Consider the following 19,338-nt stretch of genomic DNA (forward strand, 5'->3'; position numbering starts at 1 on the left):
ATAACAATTCAAAGTAAAAATTTCTTATTAGTCCCAAGTAAAAGTCATGAATGTACGTTTTTTTCTTATTTTTCTTCCTTTTGGGAAGAACAAAATGCAATTTTTCACAATTTTATAGTATTATTGGCGCCATAATTTTTGGATTTTTATTTATGAGTTTGACGCGAAAGTCCTGAAAACATTTTGAATTGATTTTATTACAAAATCTTTTACCTTATTTGATTGACAAACGTCTTAAAATCACCTGGATATTCAATGATATTCGTTGTAATACATGACTTATTTGAACTGTCACTGTAGAGAAAACAGTCAGTGCGTAACGCGTTATATAAATACAAGTGTACTTCCTGCCACAAATAGGCAGGATTTTAGCTGACATTATTTTTACAATTAAAAGATCGAAATTTAGATAATAACAACTACAGCTTTATACTTACTATCTGTTTCATATTTCGAATACTTTTTCAAAAGATATTTAATAAATCCTTACATTTATATGAGAGTATCAAGCAATTTATCATCAGTCTTTCCCCAGTGGTTTAATCCTAAGCACGAGAGCTTATAAAGCTAATATTCCGTAGCTTGTATCTGCAATGAGCACAACACAGACTATATACGTTTAAAAATAAACAATAACAAAAGAAGAGCATTACGTTAAATCTCTTTACAATAAAACCCGGTATGGCCAGGTGGGTTAAGGCGTTGACAGCTTAAGGCTGTGAATATTAATAAAGAGAGTTTGCAAGCTCTCTTTGTTAACCTGAAGATGACCTAAGAAGGTCGAAATGTTGTTCTCTACATTATTTTAATAAAAGTTTTAATACCCATACCTGGTCCGGCATGGCCAGGTGGGTTAAGGCGCTTGACTCATAATCTGAGGGTCGCGGGTTCGAATTTCCGTTACACCAAACATGGTTGCCCTTTCAACCGTGGTGGCGTTATAATGTGACGGTCAATCCCACTATTCGTTGGTAAAAGAGTAGCCCAAGAGTTGGCGGTGGATGGTGATGACTAGCTTCCTTCCCTCTAGTCTTACACTGCTAAATTAGGGATCGCTAGCACAGATAGTCCTCGTGTAGCCTTGCGCGAAATTCAAAACAAACAAACAAATTCCTTTGAATAAAACAGTTATTATACGTTTGTAACTTATAACTTATTTATCGAAATGGAAGAAAATCTGCCTTGGTATAAAATCAAAGCTTTTGAAAAGAAAAAAGAGAGAGAAAAGAGCTTACATCGTAAAAATATTCGTTTTGATTCATGAATCTTTATCCTAGTCCTTTAAAAAACTAATATAAGTTGTTGTTTTTCAAAACTATGAACGTAAACTGTTTTATTTTTCTATGTTTTATGTTAAAATGTATTTTTAGCTTTAAAGAAATTACACATTGTTAAGATTTTTCTAAATACCCAGCTTTTAAACTTATTTAAACTTAAAGATCAATATTAAAATAATTTTAACTAATCGGAAACTTGTGTTGTATGTTTGTTTTTTTCTTATAGTAAAGCCACAACGGGCTATCTGGTGTATCCACCGAAGTGAATCAAACCGCTGATTTTGATGATGTAAATCCATAGATTTACCGCTGTCCTAGCGGGGGAGAAGCCTCATTATATTTTTACCACTACTTAAAGGATAACCTTCAGTGGTTATTATTTCTGTGTCAGAGTTGGAGAACCAAGCTTTCTAGTAACACAGCAATAAGTCTATGGACTTAAAACGCTAAAAACCTAGTTTAGAGACCCGTGGAGAGCACAACACAGATAGTTCGTTGTATATTTGTGTTTAATTACAAACGAATCAACCACTACCAGAGATTTAAGACCTTGATTCAGATCGAAAAAATAGGGCTACTCTAACACGTCTCTGAGCATTAGTAATTTTGCATGTATTTCTTTATATATCAAGCAGTAAAAAGAGGAAATGTTGCAAGCTGAAATAATTGTAAGATAATTTTATTTAAAATCGTAATTAGATACGTATTTCAAAAAACAATATTTACTGTAATAAAAGGGGTTCAGAGACACTCCTCACAAGGTGGGGATGTATATATACTTGTGTTACTCCTGGGGCCTGTCATGGCCTAGCGCGTAAGGCGTGCGACTCGTAATCCGAGGGTCGCGAGTTCGCGCCCGCATCGCGCCAAACATGCTCGCCCTCCCAGCCATGGGGGCGTTATAATGTGACGGTCAATCCCACTATTCGTTGGTAAAAGAGTAGCCCAAGAGTTGGCGGTGGGTGGTGATGACTAGCTGCCTTCCCTCTAGTCTTACACTGCTAAATTAGGGACGGCTAGCACAGATAGCCTTCGAGTAGCTTTGTGCGAAATTCCAAAACAAACAAACAAGCGTTACTCCCATTCCCAACAACAGCTCCAAGGCTATGGCGAGTCGTAAATAATGATCATTGTTATTTTTGTATGTTATCTTATACAGAAGTATAAGTCAAAGCAAAGTATATCTAACAACATCCTTATAAGTTATTCGCTAATTTATGCCATCAATCAACAAAGCCAAGTAATTTTTAAAATATATTTCATATTAAATGGACTAAAGTTTTACACTATTCTTAATCTGAGCAAACAGTAGGACAAAAATAAATAAAAATAAGAAAACGAAAACCATATATCGAATTTCCGATTTATTATTAAATGTGTAGTGTATGTTTAGACATATCGATTTTAAATATATCTTTGAATTTTGAGGGTTGGCGTATGATAGACGTAAGAACAATATTAGTTTGTTTGTTTTTTAAATTATTTTATAATTAATTAGGGAACTTATATTCTATAACTAATTTTTCTGAAAGTGATACATATATACTTTTCTTTTATAAGTTCTTTGTTGTCGGTTAGCACAATGATAAAACGTTTAATCAAAGTAACTTTTCAAATTTTTTCTGGACGTTTAGCTTTTCTTCACTGTTCATTCTTAAAGAAAGTAGTACAACTAACATAATAAATGTACCGTTTATTTCATACAGTTACAAACTTTACGTCAGTCGTATATAAAATATTTTTCTATGGGAATAATAAATAACGTTTCTCGTAGTTTAAAAAATCTTAATTTTCATCCTGATATGGCAAGGTGGTTAGGAACGCTCGACTCGCAATCTGAGGGTCGCGGGTTCGAATTTCCGTTACACCAAACATGGTTGCCCTTTCAACCGTAGGGGCTTTGTAATGTAAGGTCAATCCCACTGTTGTTAAACGTTGGTAAAAAAAGTATCCCAAGAGTTGGTAGTGGTTGGAGATGACTAATTGCCTTCCCTCTAGTCTTTCACTGCTAAATTAGGGACGGATAGGCCTCGTGTAGCTTTGCGCAAAATTCGAAACAAACACACTTAGTTTTTACATTTGCCATTTGAAAAATAAAGAATCACATATTTAATAAGGCTTTAGATTTAATCATCAGTCTTATATCAAGCACGTTATGATAAGTCTTTTTCTTGGTTAAATTTCAGAGTCTTTCTTTTTGGTTCGGGTGTATGGATATTACTTAGTATTGGAGAGGAAGTTCTTTATGTCATGACATTTGAAAGTGATTTTTCAGTTCTATCCAGAGTTCTAAATATCAAAAGGTAAGCTTACAAACTATTTATGCATATACTGTGATAATTTACGAGTACTTTATTTAAGGGTCGAGAATTTACATGTTTTTATATTATTTTCTAGCTCATGTCTTCACTACTTTCTGGTGATGATTAAGTTTATCGGCTTCATGTTGCAGCAGTGCGTTAATGTTGCTGTTTTCCTAAACTACAGCATCCAGTGCGAGATGTTAGTGATGTACATTAATGGACTGTGTCTTCAATTGAGGGAAAAGACTATTGGAATAAAAGAAGCCATGCATGTAAGTTTTATAATAATTCTATAAGAACCTCAACTAATGTCCTTTTTTATATTTGTTAGGATATTATTTATATTAAGGAACGGCTCTATTCATGTTATTAATAACATGAAATGAATCTTTTGTTTATCCAAGTTTCAGAATAGTAACCAAAAATATTGTTTATATCAACCAGAAAGTTACCTCTCATCTCCATTTCTTCTGTTCGTTATCAAGAAATAAGAGGGGTTTTATTCCATCTCTTCTGGTGTATACATAAAATATTTTTATTCGGTCACATTGCCTGGCTTTCTGCTTCTTCCATATCTTATCGTCCCCTCCAGTTATTGGAACGTCAGCTCTTCGCCTCACTTTGCATGTGAAACAACTTTGTTTTCCAGTTAACTTCAATAACAGTATCTCCTTCTTGCAGATTTTTCACTATTTCTGCAACTGTCGAAACCGATACGTTCACCACTATTTTCTTAATCAGAAAATAATGTCTCTTGATCTGTTTTTCATGCCAATGAGAATCTCTCATAAAGCCTTACCTCATGCTTATAATTTATTGAACCTCTCTCTATACCATATCCCTTCCGTCAAATACGTCCCAAACAAATCTACCAGGTCACATTTATCTCGTGGACTGATGTACTGGCCTCCTGAAAACTTCCATCGCCATGGGCCTACTCTTTACCAATACCATACAGTTTCTTCTGATATTTTTAATGTCCTTCTCTGTTACTTTATTTTCAATACGATTTCCTAACCATTACCTATAATATCGCCCCATACTATCGTTCATCTCTTGGCCGAAGAAAAGGCGTAACCCGCCGATGGCCCATCAGCCCCTCCTTCCGGCTTGAAATTAAATAACAATAATAATAATAAAAACATTCTTTGGTTTGCTGATCCTATGAATGCTGATGAGTCTCCAGTAGGCAAAACTGTAGCCCATAGAAAAGGGTGCAGCGAATCAAAGAAAGTATTAGGCATCTACGTTACAAATTATGTTGTTGTTGTTTTTTATTTTATCTTTGGTGAAATCAAGTATATAATATAATCGTTAAACAAGAGTTTCAAATTTGTACGTCACCACTTCCTTAGAGGTCCCAAGAAGGGAAGCCAATGTATATTTTAGACAGAAAAAAAAATGTATATGTAATTCCTTCATTAGTTATATTTAGGGGCCGCTGCCTTGAAAAATATAGACGAACAAAAAACCAACGGTTTAACATTGTAATGTTCCTGGTATTGTCCATTTGATTATGGTGTTTCCTTGGCAATTATACAAGAACAAAGAATATGGGAGAAAGAAACTGGAGCAAATGTAAGTATAAAGTATGGTGGTGGAATTTTATTTAACTGAAAATGTTTGATACACAATATTCAAACACAAGTATACCCTTACTCATCACAGCAAGGAAAAAAGACAACATCTGCTTCTTTTGCAGTAATAAAATTTCAAATCTTTCTTAATCCTAGTGCTTTTATTCGAAAATAACTAACTTAAAGATATATGTAATCTTGTGTCTAACTTATTTTTGCATTTAATCATAACTCGGGTGCTTTAGAAGTAATTGTTATCGGAGATTAGTATCATAGAACAGTTGTTAACGGAAGTTGATACTACAGACCGAACCGTTATCGGAGACAGGTACTATAGAACGATCCGTTATCGGAGGCAGGTACTATAAAACGATCCGTTATCGGAGACAGGTACTATAGAACGAACCGTTATCGGAGGTAAGTATTACGGGATGAATTGTTACAGGAAAGGGGTTCTATGAAATGCAGTGCAATTTAATGTAATTATAATAATATTATAGCGTTATTTACTGGGACTAAAAACTTCCATACACACAAAATACTCCCACACTCAGGTACACCAGTAAGTATGAAGGTTGAAAATGATTAAAATCGATTTTGGATACCCGTGGTGGGCACGGTAGAAATGACACGTTGTCTAGCGTTGTGTTTAACTACAAACAGATAAGTAAAAAACATTTTCAGTTAGGATTAGCAGGTGGAAATAGATTTGGATGTCTATGCTCACTACAGAAATTGAAGGAATAATCAAATTCTACTAACATCACGTGTATTTATTTTCGAGCTTTGCAAATAAAAACACGTACACTCGCAACCTTAAAATGCATGACTAGGTTTAACCTTTATGACCGTCACAAAAACAGTTAAAACATCTTCACTTCTAAACATTATCATGCACCCCCAACCCCCAGTGGCACGGCGGGATGTCTGCGGACTTATATCGCTAGCAACTGGACTTAGATACGGCAAAGCATAGATCGTCCTTTGTGCTTAATAATGAACAACAACATCATCATAGACACATCCATGATGGATACTTGTTATTAGGCCTAGCATAGCCAGGTGGTTAAAGCACTCTACTCGCAGGTTCGAATATCCGTCACTTCAAACATGCTTGCCCTTTCAGCTGTGGGGGTGTTATAATGTGACGGTCAATCCCATTATTCGTTGGTAAAAGAGTAACTCTAAAGTTGGTGGTGCGTGGTGATGACTAGCTGCCTTCCCTCTAGTCTTACACTGCTAAATTAGGGACGGCTAGCGCAGATAGCCCTTAAGTAGCTTTGCGCGAAACTCAAAAAACAAGCAATACTTGTTATTATGTATATCTTCTTTTAGGAAATTCTTGGACTGAGGGAAACCATAAGTGTCTTGAATGGAACGCAGGGTAAAATGATGGCATTATGCGTAGTTAACTTTACAGCTCTTACTATTATAGGTAAGTTACAGTTTGATTAAATCTATACAAATGTGAGATTCAAAAATGATCTAGATTTTAAAATATTTCATCTCAAATATAGCATATTCTAAGATTATTTTTGTTTTAGATTCAAGAGCTTAAATAAACCACAACTGAGAAAGATGTTCAAAGTATTCGTAAGTTTCTAACAAAATAAATGTATGCACTTTGTTTTCACAAATTATTTTTTACTTTAAAATTTACTACAAAACCGGTTCAAGTTTTTAAGAATCGATAAAATATAAATAATTTAGAAAACGAGTGTTCAGTTGATTTTGAATCGGTAAAAACGTATTGTCGAAGATAGAGGAAACAATTTTGGTTTGGTCAAGCAACTCATAATAGTATACAAAGAAAAAATGTTGAAAACAAGTGCTCCAAGATTGACTTGTGTGCTAATTTTACTGTAATTTATTAAAAGTAATAATAATTTGCAAGCGCTTCGTTATGGTTCACAAAAAATAAATGCTCACTAGCACTTGTACTCACCATAGCTATAAGCAAGCACAAGCATGTACGCTTGCAGATTGCACGTGTAATTTATTATGCGCATTGTTATAATGGGTCATACATCGTATCATAAGTCCACCTATTTACCAAAAGCAATTTTTTAGGTGCAGTGTAAAGATTAAAGATTACCGTGAGAAAAGGCTGATTCGGCTGACCTGTTACAGAGCACACGACTGTTTGCCACTGCTTTGCTTCATTGAAAAGTAAAATAGCGATAACTTGGATGGAAGAGAAAGATATGATAAAGTGTAACAAATCACAGGAGAAAATACAAGTCATTCATTTTTTTTTCTTTTCAGGAAAGTACTTTAATACATGTGCTCATATGAAATGAAGTCAAATATCAAATTTTCTAATTCTAATTCTTACGTAGAGCTGTACACCATGTAATTTTGAGCGAGTATGATTATTGTGTTTTAATAGATCAACCTATAATGGTTTCTTTGCTGCTTACAAAAAAAAAGATCTAATCTTTCAGTAAGTCTGCAAATCATCTGCTAATCGTAGCATAACATCAAGTCCAATATCTCCTACAGTGTTTAAACTTTTACAAGAATAAATAACACTATGTGTATTTTACTCCTTCGGTTTGTTTCTTTTTTCAGGAATATGTCTGTTTATCTGCAATAAAATTGAAGATTCGAAAGTTTGGGCATACAGAATCCTATTTCCCTGTTTGTGGGCGATTGCCCTATGTTTCCCTTTGATCCAGGTGAGTAAAATAAATCACTTAGACAAATCAATAGAAACATAGTAAAGAAATATGTAATGTTATATAATGAAGTAACATTGAAAGCAACTCTTCACACAAAAACGAAATATATTAAAAAAGAAACTATATGACTGAATTATGCTTTCCACCACACATAATGACATTTGACTAAACAGAGTCGTTTCCAACGTTTTCACACATTATGATGAAATAATGTCAACCTCTCAAAATGTAGGATTTTATTATATATAATACATGAGATTTCTTAAGTCGTTAATATCTCTATCAATCATTCTTTTGTAGTATGTTTATAAAGAAACCATAAAGGAGTTATAACTTTGTGATACTTTTGATCAATAATGAAAAGCTAATGATGTAGATGGAGTTGGTCACATGCAGTTTATTAACACGAACGATGAAAAATATAGGCTTACAGAAGTTTTGGGAAATAAAATAAGAAATATGCTATTTCAAAGTAAATATTTTTCTCTAAACGAATTGAAAACAATTGAAATTTAATCGTTATTTCCGAAATGCTGTGAATCTGAAATAGAGAACTAGTGTAAGAATGTAGATGTGAAATGGAGAAGAAAAGTATCGGAGAAGATAATTTTATAAATAATTAAAACAAATTTTGCTGATAAAAAAACGAAAATACGAAAGAATATGGAGCTTATATCTTAATTCTGTAAGCTTATTTATCATTCGAAAGCGTATGTTGTGTAACAGTTTACTTTGAACTTTGCTACAGGTAGTTTAGAGAAAATAAATACAATAAACCTAATTCATCCACAGAAGTCAAACAAATTTACTGAATCAGTTCTTAGTTGGACATTAAATAGTATTATTATTATACTGAAATGAAAGACTTAGATATCTTAATAGAAGATGCTGAGTCCGATATGAAGTTAAAGCTATTTTCTGTAACTCGAGGTGTCGGCATAATTTGCATGTTATGTAATACTTACGTAACACTCAGATAGCATTCTTTATCTGTTACTTAATAGTTGCCTAATTCCAGGCAGCAACATTCTTTGGGCGCACAGTATGTGCCTTAACCAATCACATCCTTGGCCCTAAAGTGCAAAACGTGTTTTTTGCGGTAATTGGCATCAACTCTTACATTTACAATTCGGATAAACTAACGATTAACTGCACAAAATGTAGGAAATATATTCATTCAAAAACGCTGTGTGATGTCAGCAATGCTTATATTCACAGCAAAGTCACTGTAAGCATGTTTAAGAGAAATATATATATATAGTAATATATACAATTATTTTAAGCTTTGGTAAAATGTTTAAAAAGAAGCAATAACTATTGCTGTCTGTTTCTACATTTGTATTTTAAAATTGTAATCTCTGACCAGGAGAGGACTGGGAGTTTGTTTGTTTGTTTGTTTTTGAATTTCGCACAAAGCTACTCGAGGGCTATCTGTGCTAGCCGTCCCTAATTTACCAGTGTGAGACTAGAGGGAAGGCAGCTAGTCATCACCACCCACCGCCAACTCTTGGGCTACTCTTTTTACCAACGAATAGTGGGATTGACCGTCACATTATAACGCCCCCACGGCTGAAATGGCGAGAATGTTTGGCGCGACGGGGATGCGAACCCGCGACCTTCAGATTACGAGTCCCACGCCTTAACGCGCTTGGCCATGCCGGGCCATCGACTGGGAGTTACAAGCTGTTAAGGAGAACCTTGGCTCCCGATTAATTAAGCTAACCAGAAACCTTTCCAGTGAACTATCTGCTCTCTCCTCTGACTAGTTTGGTTTGTTTGGAATTAACTGAAAAGCTACACAATATGTTATCTGTGCTTTGCCCACAACGGGTATCGAAACCCGGTTTCTAGTGGTGTGAGTCCGTAAATATACCGTTGTGCCACCGGGAGACCCTCTGAGTAGTTATCGTCACAACTTACTAAATCTGATTTGCTAGGAAACTGTATTCTATGTTTACAATTTATTAACTGTGGTATTTTAAAATAGTGTTATTGTTTCTATTTCTCATATATGAATTTGTTTCATGTAAATAGTTTACAACATCTTTAAAAATAAAAGTTCATGTTTATAATTGTTTTAAATGTCCTAAAATCTCTCTCTTTGAAGAAATACCCTCACCTCTGTAGTCCTTATGTGAATTTAGTTCTGGCGTTAATAGCTTATTGTAAATATCTCGTGTTAAAACTCGAGTATCAATTTTAAGGGTTAAAATTAAACTTACTCTAAAAGTTAAAGTAATAAGCTGAAACAGAACCAAGAGATAAAAACCAAGAAAGTGAATACTTATAGATTATTATTTTGTGTGGATATAATACTGTACTATACTGATCCATATAAACTGTAGCCACCTCTTCATCTCCCACCTGTTTCCTATTTGCTGAACAAACCCATGATCACTCGATTAAGTGTAGCCTTACTGCTGTTTTCTGTGAGTGGCTTTGTGTTTGAGAAACTAGAAAATAAATGATTTATTTTATTTTTGGTTTAATCGTAGGCCTCAAAGGTTACTAAAACAGGAAGGAAACTGCGTCAAATTTCCTTTGAAATGCGTGTATTCGGATATCAAACTGCTTCACAGCTAGAACTGGATTCTTTTATTCTCTTTATTAAAAATGCTACTTTGAGGGTAAGATTTTTTGAATGACAATTTTTATTTATAGAAAATGCATAATAATATTGTATAAAGTTTAAAGTTTGTTATTTTCGATCAAGGAAGAGAAAAGTATTTAATGGTTAATAAGAGTTTACATTTCAAAGTTTTATTGCTGCTCTTTTGAGAATGATCATAACAACAGATTACAAAAGAAATAAAAACAGCCCTAAGACTCACAGAAAACAACAACAGCAAAACACTAAAGTCTTTATTGTTGTTTTTTTCTATCACGAGGGATTTACACGTTAAACATAGACCAGACAAAATAAATCGACTAATGAATACCAGTAGTATATAAAATCTGGTGAAACTTAGTTGAATAGACGGAAACTGTCTGTTGTATAAACACAAGTGTAGAGGACGACGTTTCCAAAATCTTCCACCTTTCGTCTTTATCACTTTCGAAACGTCGTTCTTTGAGTTTATACAACAGATAGTTTCCGTCTATTCAACTACATTTCACCAATAACACTGCCTAAGCATGCTAACATATAATGCATAAAATCTGGTTGTACTCATAAGGATAATTTAGGTTGTTAGGAAAACAACATGTGATGTTAAACTTATCAGTTTGAGCAGTAAGTTTGTTAGAAATTATCTAAGGCAGATAAAGGTATAACAAGGTACTATTAAAATAGGATTATATTTTATATTTAACTAGCAAAGTGTACTCGACTTTGCTCGGGTGATTAGATTGATAATGTGTGTATTCTGAACCTATTTTAACATTAAAGTATCACCTATATATCTTTGTTGCGAAGTGACATGACATAAAAGTCATTATTTGAACACATTGTTACCAAAACGCAATGGCTTTTCTATATATTAGAAGTTATTATACAAGGAATCACTTATTTTCTCTGTGGGTTTTCTCCAGCTTACTTCATTAAAATGACGTGCACGCCTATGCATGAACGCATGTGGACAAGATAAGTAATAATACCCAGCTGCAAACCTTGAGGGTTCGTTGAGTGTGGGTGCAAAATGTCATATTTGTATTCTTTGATAGATTGTTTAGACAGAGTATTCATGATGAAACTTTGTAGAATGGACGGCAACTGCCTATTGTGGAGACACAAGTGTAGAGGACAACGTTTCGAAAGTCTTCCACCTTGATGACCTGAAAACAAAAGGCGGAAGACTTTCGAAACGTCGTCCTCTACACATATGTCTCCACAACAGGCAGTTGCCGTCCATTCTACAAAGTTTCGTCATATTTCTAGTTTATTTTCTTTTGGAGCTATGGCGCTCACAAGCATGCGCACACATTCGCGCGTGTCTATCAATCTGGCTTTCTGTTATTTCTATTCGTATATAAGGAATCACTTCTTTTCTATAAAGCTTTTCGTTAGCTTATCTTATTAAAAAGATGCACACAATAAATAATATAAGTAATAATTTGCAGGTACATACCTTCAGGATCCACTTCGTAAGCGTGCAATTTGTTTTCTACATTCGTTCCTCTTGGAGCTATGGCGGTCGCACACAGACTAACAAACACACCCTTTTATTATTATAGAATAATGTATTATAAAACAGACGAAAACACTTTAAGTTTTAAAAAAACCTATTTATAATATGAGTTACAGTACACGCATACGTTAAATATTACGACGAAATATCCACCCTCAAATACTCACAAATCAAAAATACTGTGAAATCCTGAATGCAATGTTAAAGCAAAAAACAAAAAACTATCTATCTATCTATGTACTTTTCATTCTTCAAAGTTGTTTTCATTACTGGTATTGATTATAATGTCTAACACAGCACACGTGCCCTGACAAAGATTATTTTGCATTATTAGCCAGTAAACCGAAATCTCCTAAGTTTATTGAACTTTGTAGGACATTAGTAGAATTACGGTAAGAAATATTGATAGTAATGAAACTGAATTAATGTTTCTAATAACTACAGGGTTTTTCCCTTATCATATATTTTATAGCATTGTTTAATTTGGTTTATAGATTTTAGTTAATTCATTTACAAATTTTATTTTGGTTCACCTCAATCTAGGCTGATTGCTTTTTAAGTTATTCTCTAATACCAATTAATAATATTTAAAGACAAGTTATAGCAGAAGAAAATTATAAGAGAAGGCTTCTGTTTCTATATAGAATTCCCCATGTTATTTCGTCTTAATATTGGAGCTTGTTGAAATTAATGGTTCATCGTGATCGATGGTGGCTTTTGTCATCTCCGATTTATAAACTGTAATGTTGCTCCCAGAGAAAGCTACAGTTTTAAGGTTTTCTGGCTAGATGGTGTTATGTGATACACCTGTCATAGGAAAAGCCAATTTCACCAATGCGGTGGACATTATAAAATGTATAAGAGTATAAACTATATTGATTTGCTGTATGCCGTTCTTGGAACTGTTTTTTCTGTCATCGACTATGATTACGCACTGTTGCCCAACATAATTTCTATTGCAAGAAGCTTCCACGAAAGACAGCAAAGTCACTGTTAAGTCAGACATTTTGATAAACTATATATAAACCCTCCACTGAATATGTAAATTTCTTTTAAATACTAGGTTTAGGTAAATGAAATACACAGAAATCCAAGGGTGTGCAGTAAAGTAGCTTTATAAGTATGTTGACAAAAGCATGTAATGAACATCGACTTTATGATGGTTCTCCAGGACTGTTATGAACTTAGCCATGTGACTTTTTGCTTCACCTTGATATGATCACACATTCTTTTTTACTTTATCCTAACGTGGCTACATTTTTGGGGGATTTTGACCATATAAAGCAGGAATTTTATCGTGCATACATATTTTAATAAAGTAACTGATAGTAACTAAATGTATCTATTGTGTTGCTCTGCACTTGATGTTTACAATACCTTATATATGAAAAACTTGATCTCTATTGGAAAATCTTTTTTATTATTTCGTAATCGATAAAAGAACATAGCTGTTCAGGAGTTTCGAAATACTATCCATTGTTGTAACAAATGTTTATCTCTCACTATAGTAACTTGGAATTGCCAGTGTACCGGTGGTTCCTAAACTTTCGCAATGATTGCAGCAGTCCTGCATCTAGTCAAATATTATTTAGGCCGTTTTACATCCTTATATAGGTATGCTGCTCTTTTCCTGCCGAGGAAATTTACTATATACATTACCCGGGCTTTACATGTCTTTGCTACTTTACTATAAGAATACCATTTATCATTAAATTGAGTAACAATACACATTTTTTCTTAGTTATCATTAGTAAGTTGTTTGAGATTAATATAATAAATATTTTTGGCCATTTGTGTTGTGTTATGTCTTTCACAAGAGAAACGTAAAATAGATTACCAGTTTTTGGAGTGAAGACCTTTGCAAGGCACTGTAAATATTACAGTTATAAAACCTTTACAGCTAAAAAACAGACTATATTCAGCAACATAGTGTTTCGAACATTGGATCTCGTAAATTGCAGTCCAACACCGTAATCACTGAGCATGTCCGGCATGAATAATAAATTTTCTGAGAATTCTTAAAAGGATGCCTTAAGCATTTATTTAATTTCGATAGCATTGTAAAGTTGCTCAGGATTTGGTAAATAGTGTGTTTAATACATTGTTTTCCGTTTCCTAGTTTATGCCTTAGACAAATGCAAGTTACTACAAGGAGCATTACATTACCTTACATATTTTTCCTACGATATACAAGTGAATATTATGACAAAACTGGAACACCTTTCCATAAAGATAACAGTTTATTCTGATAGAGCTTTGAATGTTAAAATATTTACTTTAACTAGTTTCTTCATTGATGACCGTGAATTACTGGTGTCTGCGTTATTTCCTTTGTTTATGATTTTGTATGGCAAAGAGATGTTAGTAGACAGTGAATTCATAGAATATGTCAGTAGACAGTGAATTCATTTCCATAGACGTGAAACGTTCTTCTGAATTAATTTTGCATCTTATTTGTGGTTTTAGTGTAAACTGATAACACATTAAATAAAATAATAGCCCCAAGAGTTAGCGATGGGTAGTGATGACTAACTGCCGTCCCTCTAGTCTTACACTTCTACATTAGGAACGGCTAACGCAAATAGCAAATTTAAAACAAACAAACATCTAGAAGATTTAGAAGATAGATTTATTTTAATGTTTTAACAGTAGAATTTCACAGAAAACGATGAGAGCTGCGGTGCTGAAGTAACTGGAATGTGCTCATATGAAATTGCATGAATATCAGTTTTCTTCTCCAGTTGCATAAGGTATGCGAAAGCTGAAAAGGAGTTGTGACTGAAAGACTTATATTGGTAAATCCATACCCTATTGATATTAATGTGTGGTATAAAGGGACGGTAAGCAGGGTACACCTTGGGTTTTGTTTCCGTTATCCTGATCCCTAACTGGGTCCTGTTACAATATCCGGTAATGATCATGAATTCCTTCAAAGAAGTTTGGTTACATGTTCTGTACCATTTTTGAAAATATTTTCATCCATTTAACTGCAGAAAATGACATGAACTTGTTACAATTATCAAAATACACAAGCGTTTCAAAGAATGTCATCACGTACTTCCATTCTTCCATGGCTACTGTTCTTAGAGTTTTCTACAGTTGCTCTTTCTTTCACTGATATGTAATGGAAGAAAATTTGTATGGACGTGACTTATCGCGTATTTTAAGGTTAAGGTTCTTTTTTAATTATGTTATGAACTGCTTCCTGAAACGTATAAATATTTTTTGCCACTAATCTTTGTTCTTGTGGATTTTCACCTTATAGGCACAATCATGCCTAAAATGTCAGGCGATAAACATTTTTATAACTTTCTATCTGCTGAAAATATCTGCAGATTTCGACATAGGTGCCTGAATTTTGTAGGAGACATAAAAGTACCTGGAAAAATAGAGAGGGCTTATTCCCCTCAGCTTCTTGGTTGTTTCAAGACTTTGAACTTTGCTTACTACGGCGGAGGTACGACTTGTTGAAGATCTATTTCTGGATGATCCTGATGTTCCGAAGTGATCCATGTTCTTTTGTTTCTCAGTGTAATTAAGCACAAGAGCGATCCTCGCCTTCGGAATTCTAAAACCCTGATCTGAACAGATCTTTATGAGCTAAGTATATTAATATTTTGCATTAAAATAGTTTCTATATAGCCTTTCCAAAACAGATAAATTTTTATTGGCATCACAATAAAAACGAAACATCAAAATGTATTTCTGATACACTCCATTCCACTGCAAGTATTTATTATCTGTCATTATTGAGTGACATGTTGATATGCATATTGAAACTTTTAATAGAACCTAGCTAACTCTCTGTATTACGAACTTAAATCTATCCTATTACGAACTTAAATCTATCCTATGGGTCATAAAATGTCACTGTTATTAAGAAAGACTCACTGACAGAAAACGTATATCAGACTCCAACATCTATGGTCTCATACAATTCCATGATCAAAAGCTATAAGCAGATTAAACTTTGCTCAAAGAACTATCTAGAAAGTCACCTAAGCGTTTTTAGTTGAACTTTGGACTGAATGTGAGAGATCTCAAGGACAGAGTTAGTTAGCTAAAGACTATGTGTATATATATGTTAAACGAAAACGTATTTCTAAGCATACTATACAAAAACATTAAAAATTTATACTAGACATACTCATATTTTATATTACAGATTTGTTTAACTTATTTCTAATAACAGCAATTATAAATAATAATTAATTAATAATTACCTTTATTAGACTGTATAAACTGCTAAGCATGACAACAGTATACATATTTATTAATAAATATAGTTACAGTTTGCACACTTAATATTATTCTCTTTTTTTTCTGGCAACGTAAATTATCCATTTCGTGCTTAAGTTCAGATATGAAATACAGTTAGCTTGCATTATTTTAAATACTGGAACTCCTGTCGCGTCTTACTTTAGAAGGTGCATTATTTCGTTCAATTTTCAATGTTAATCTTTTGAAATAATATAGACTTTGTGTCGAAACTAGTTGCGATGTTAGACTTTTTTGTAAGCCTTATTGTTTTTTTTTAAGTTCAATATATTGTATTAAATTTTTTTAGTTGTGTTTGATTATTGTCAAGTTGATGGTAGTGTTACTTAATACAGTTACTGGTAAGTATCAGTCATGTCTTGAAACGAAGTTCAAAGGTATACTCATTGTCCCAAAATGTAAAAAATCTACTCATTTGACACGTGATTCGCTACTTTTATGAATTGTTAACACACTTTCATATCAGTGAGTGCAACAATCGTGTTATTGTTTAAAGGTAATTTAGAAAATGAGTGTTTTTACGATAATCCATACGATAAACGTAAACAGGTACAAGCCAAGATTACTAAAGAGTTCTCTGTGATATTTGTAAGGGCAAAGACCAGTTATAAATATCTGTAACGATTTAATTTGTTTAATGTATATAAAGAAATGGTGGTATTACACAAAAAGATGTTTACCATCTGTTTCATCCACAAGGAACCTGCATAAGCTGGAAAGAAAAGTTAAATCGCGATTTAATAGTTGTGCATTAAATATCGTTTTTTATTAAAAGATTTTTATCATATGGAAACGCGACTCACATTCAGGCATTTACATAGAATATTTGAAGGGGGATCTAATTTGTGAGATCAAAAGTCAACACATATTGGGCGAAGCACAATTAGTATACAAAGCGTGTATAAAATGTGAGAAAAAATAGGTGTTGTGAGATTAAATCTGGAAGTAACGTTATATGAAATATAGTTTTATGAAATTGTTTTGCAATTCACATAAAGTCAACACACGTCCAATGAAAAGTTAAGTTACCATTTTCTTGTTACATTGCATCATGAACTACATTTAAATTAACGTATGTTTTATTGTAATGAAGTATTGTACTATCTACATGCTGAGTAGTTATTAATTGTTAAATTATATTACTAATTAAACAACTAGGTACAACACTAGTTTATTTTCTGTTTAAATTATTGGCTGTAATATACGTACATATATGCATTTCTGAAATAACATGTTAACGTGGCCCATTCATATGGGACGATTTTTATAAACAAGTTTCATACAGTTTCACAGTGGTACGTCTGCAAACTTATACCGCTAGAAACAAGGTTTCGATACCCGTGGTGGACAGAGCACAGATAGCTCATTGTGTACTTTTGTGCTTAACTTCAAAACAAACAAATAACCAATCAATTAATATCGATAGCAGGGTCATAATGATTATATATTAAAGTTAGAGCACTTAGTCTTTCTTCAGTTTGTGTACACCTCAGGTAATTATTCAACTGCTGGAGAAAGACACCGGACGTTCACATGATCATGAACTTAGTGTCCGTGTGTCAAAGTTTCACTAACATAAAGAAACTTGGTACACTGAAAAAACGCTTTTAAGCAGTCAATCAGCAATCTTGGCCTGTCCAGGAGAGGTATAGAAAGTCAGCTTGTCTTCCATCGATGAAGTTCTTCATCAGAAATAGCCAAGATCTGGCAAATCTTCCCTGTAGAAATATAAAACCTGTCTGATCTCAGAGACAGAAAACTCTTGTGTGAGTTTTGATGGCCTAAGTTTCGGAATTAATGCTGCTTACTTTACATCAAGTCTTGGGGGAAAGATTACCGACAAAGGAATGGTTACTGTTTTCTCAAAGTAATCTTCCAATGATCTGTATTTTGCATTTGCACATTGGGTTTGTCGTTGGCTAACTCATGGCATGCTGACATTAATATTAGATTTGTTTACGGTATTAATACAGTGATTGAAGATATGATATGAATTATCATCCATGCTCATTTTTTAGTGAAGTGAATTCTTTATGGTATTGTCTTATTAGGGAAACACCAGAAACAATGTCTTGATTTGAGCCTTGAAAATTTACATACACTACTTTCAAATAGTGAAGAGAACGTTTGTAAAGCCACTAAACAAAACTGAATTGATAGGATTTCAGTATTTTTAGATAAATCATAGCATTTTTTATCTTCAGCAGCTCAGCTGTCGTTAAACATTTCTAAACTAACATCTCCATACACAATAACCTCACACAAGTGAAGTAAGAACCATGACATGAACAGAACATTTCTCAAACTTCAATATTCTTAATCCAATATGTAAATGTACAAGCAGTAGAAAACGTGATAAAACTTCTGCATGCTGGATGATAGATTTCCTTTAATAGTTCCCCAGTTTAGGAGATTCAATATAAATAGTTATTCCTTTAAACTGATCAGTACAATATCGTACTGGTAGAACTAAATGTGATTTTATAATAACAAGATTAAGTGAGAGACCCGCGCAATGAGTTCACAAGGTCTTGCTTTGCATATCTCGAATTTGGTTTTAGAAACCAGATCTTTCGTCAGCTATGGTTGGTACTCTATTATACCCTTGAGTATCCAACTCATTTAGAGATAATCTAACATCGGTTAATATTTTTGTAATTGTACATACAATCTATGTTGCTGTAATTCTCTGTAGCTTAACAAAGCCAATAAATCCTTCCGTAATTTAGTAGTTGCCATCTACAAAACAGAAACATATTAGTAAATGTTCCACATTGTGAGAATATACCTCATAAGTAAGAACAGAGTATAATCCAGCATTTTTTACTTCATCAATAATTTTACTGGAATTACGTCATATCCTGTGAAAGTAATTATGTTATTTCATGAAAGTAAATATAAATATGTAGCATTTTCCCTTGGAATGATACAAATGATCTCTTAGTATTCCACCATTTTCGGTATAAGGTATAATTTTCCAGAAAATTGCCAGGATTGTTTCGGAAGAATTTACATCTTCATTATCGCCAGGAAATGCCAAGCCTTGCTTTTCCAAAACAAAATGGCACGAACAATTTGATGAGTAATATGCTTAT

General features: G+C 33.4%; 1 protein-coding gene across 8 annotated transcripts in view; it reads left to right on the forward strand.

Moving 5' to 3' along the window:
• The window catches only part of LOC143232463 (uncharacterized), a 42,164-nt gene that overhangs the window by 18,404 nt on the left and 4,422 nt on the right, over window positions 1-19,338 (forward strand). For 6 of the 8 annotated variants that reach the window (XM_076467946.1, XM_076467949.1, XM_076467947.1 and 3 more), the window contains 5 exons: window positions 3,464-3,580; window positions 3,675-3,852; window positions 6,493-6,592; window positions 7,729-7,835; window positions 10,334-10,465. In XM_076467946.1, coding sequence (XP_076324061.1) covers window positions 3,464-3,580; window positions 3,675-3,852; window positions 6,493-6,592; window positions 7,729-7,835; window positions 10,334-10,465 — 634 coding nt within the window. Of the gene's footprint in view, window positions 1-3,463; window positions 3,581-3,674; window positions 3,853-6,492; window positions 6,593-7,728; window positions 7,836-10,333; window positions 10,466-13,473; window positions 13,580-19,338 lie in introns of all 8 variants that reach the window. The other 2 variants (XR_013017539.1, XM_076467948.1) reach the window with 2 other exon arrangements.

The sequence above is a fragment of the Tachypleus tridentatus genome, chromosome 11 (assembly GCF_004210375.1).
Source record: "Tachypleus tridentatus isolate NWPU-2018 chromosome 11, ASM421037v1, whole genome shotgun sequence".
Classification (NCBI taxonomy): domain Eukaryota; kingdom Metazoa; phylum Arthropoda; class Merostomata; order Xiphosura; family Limulidae; genus Tachypleus; species Tachypleus tridentatus.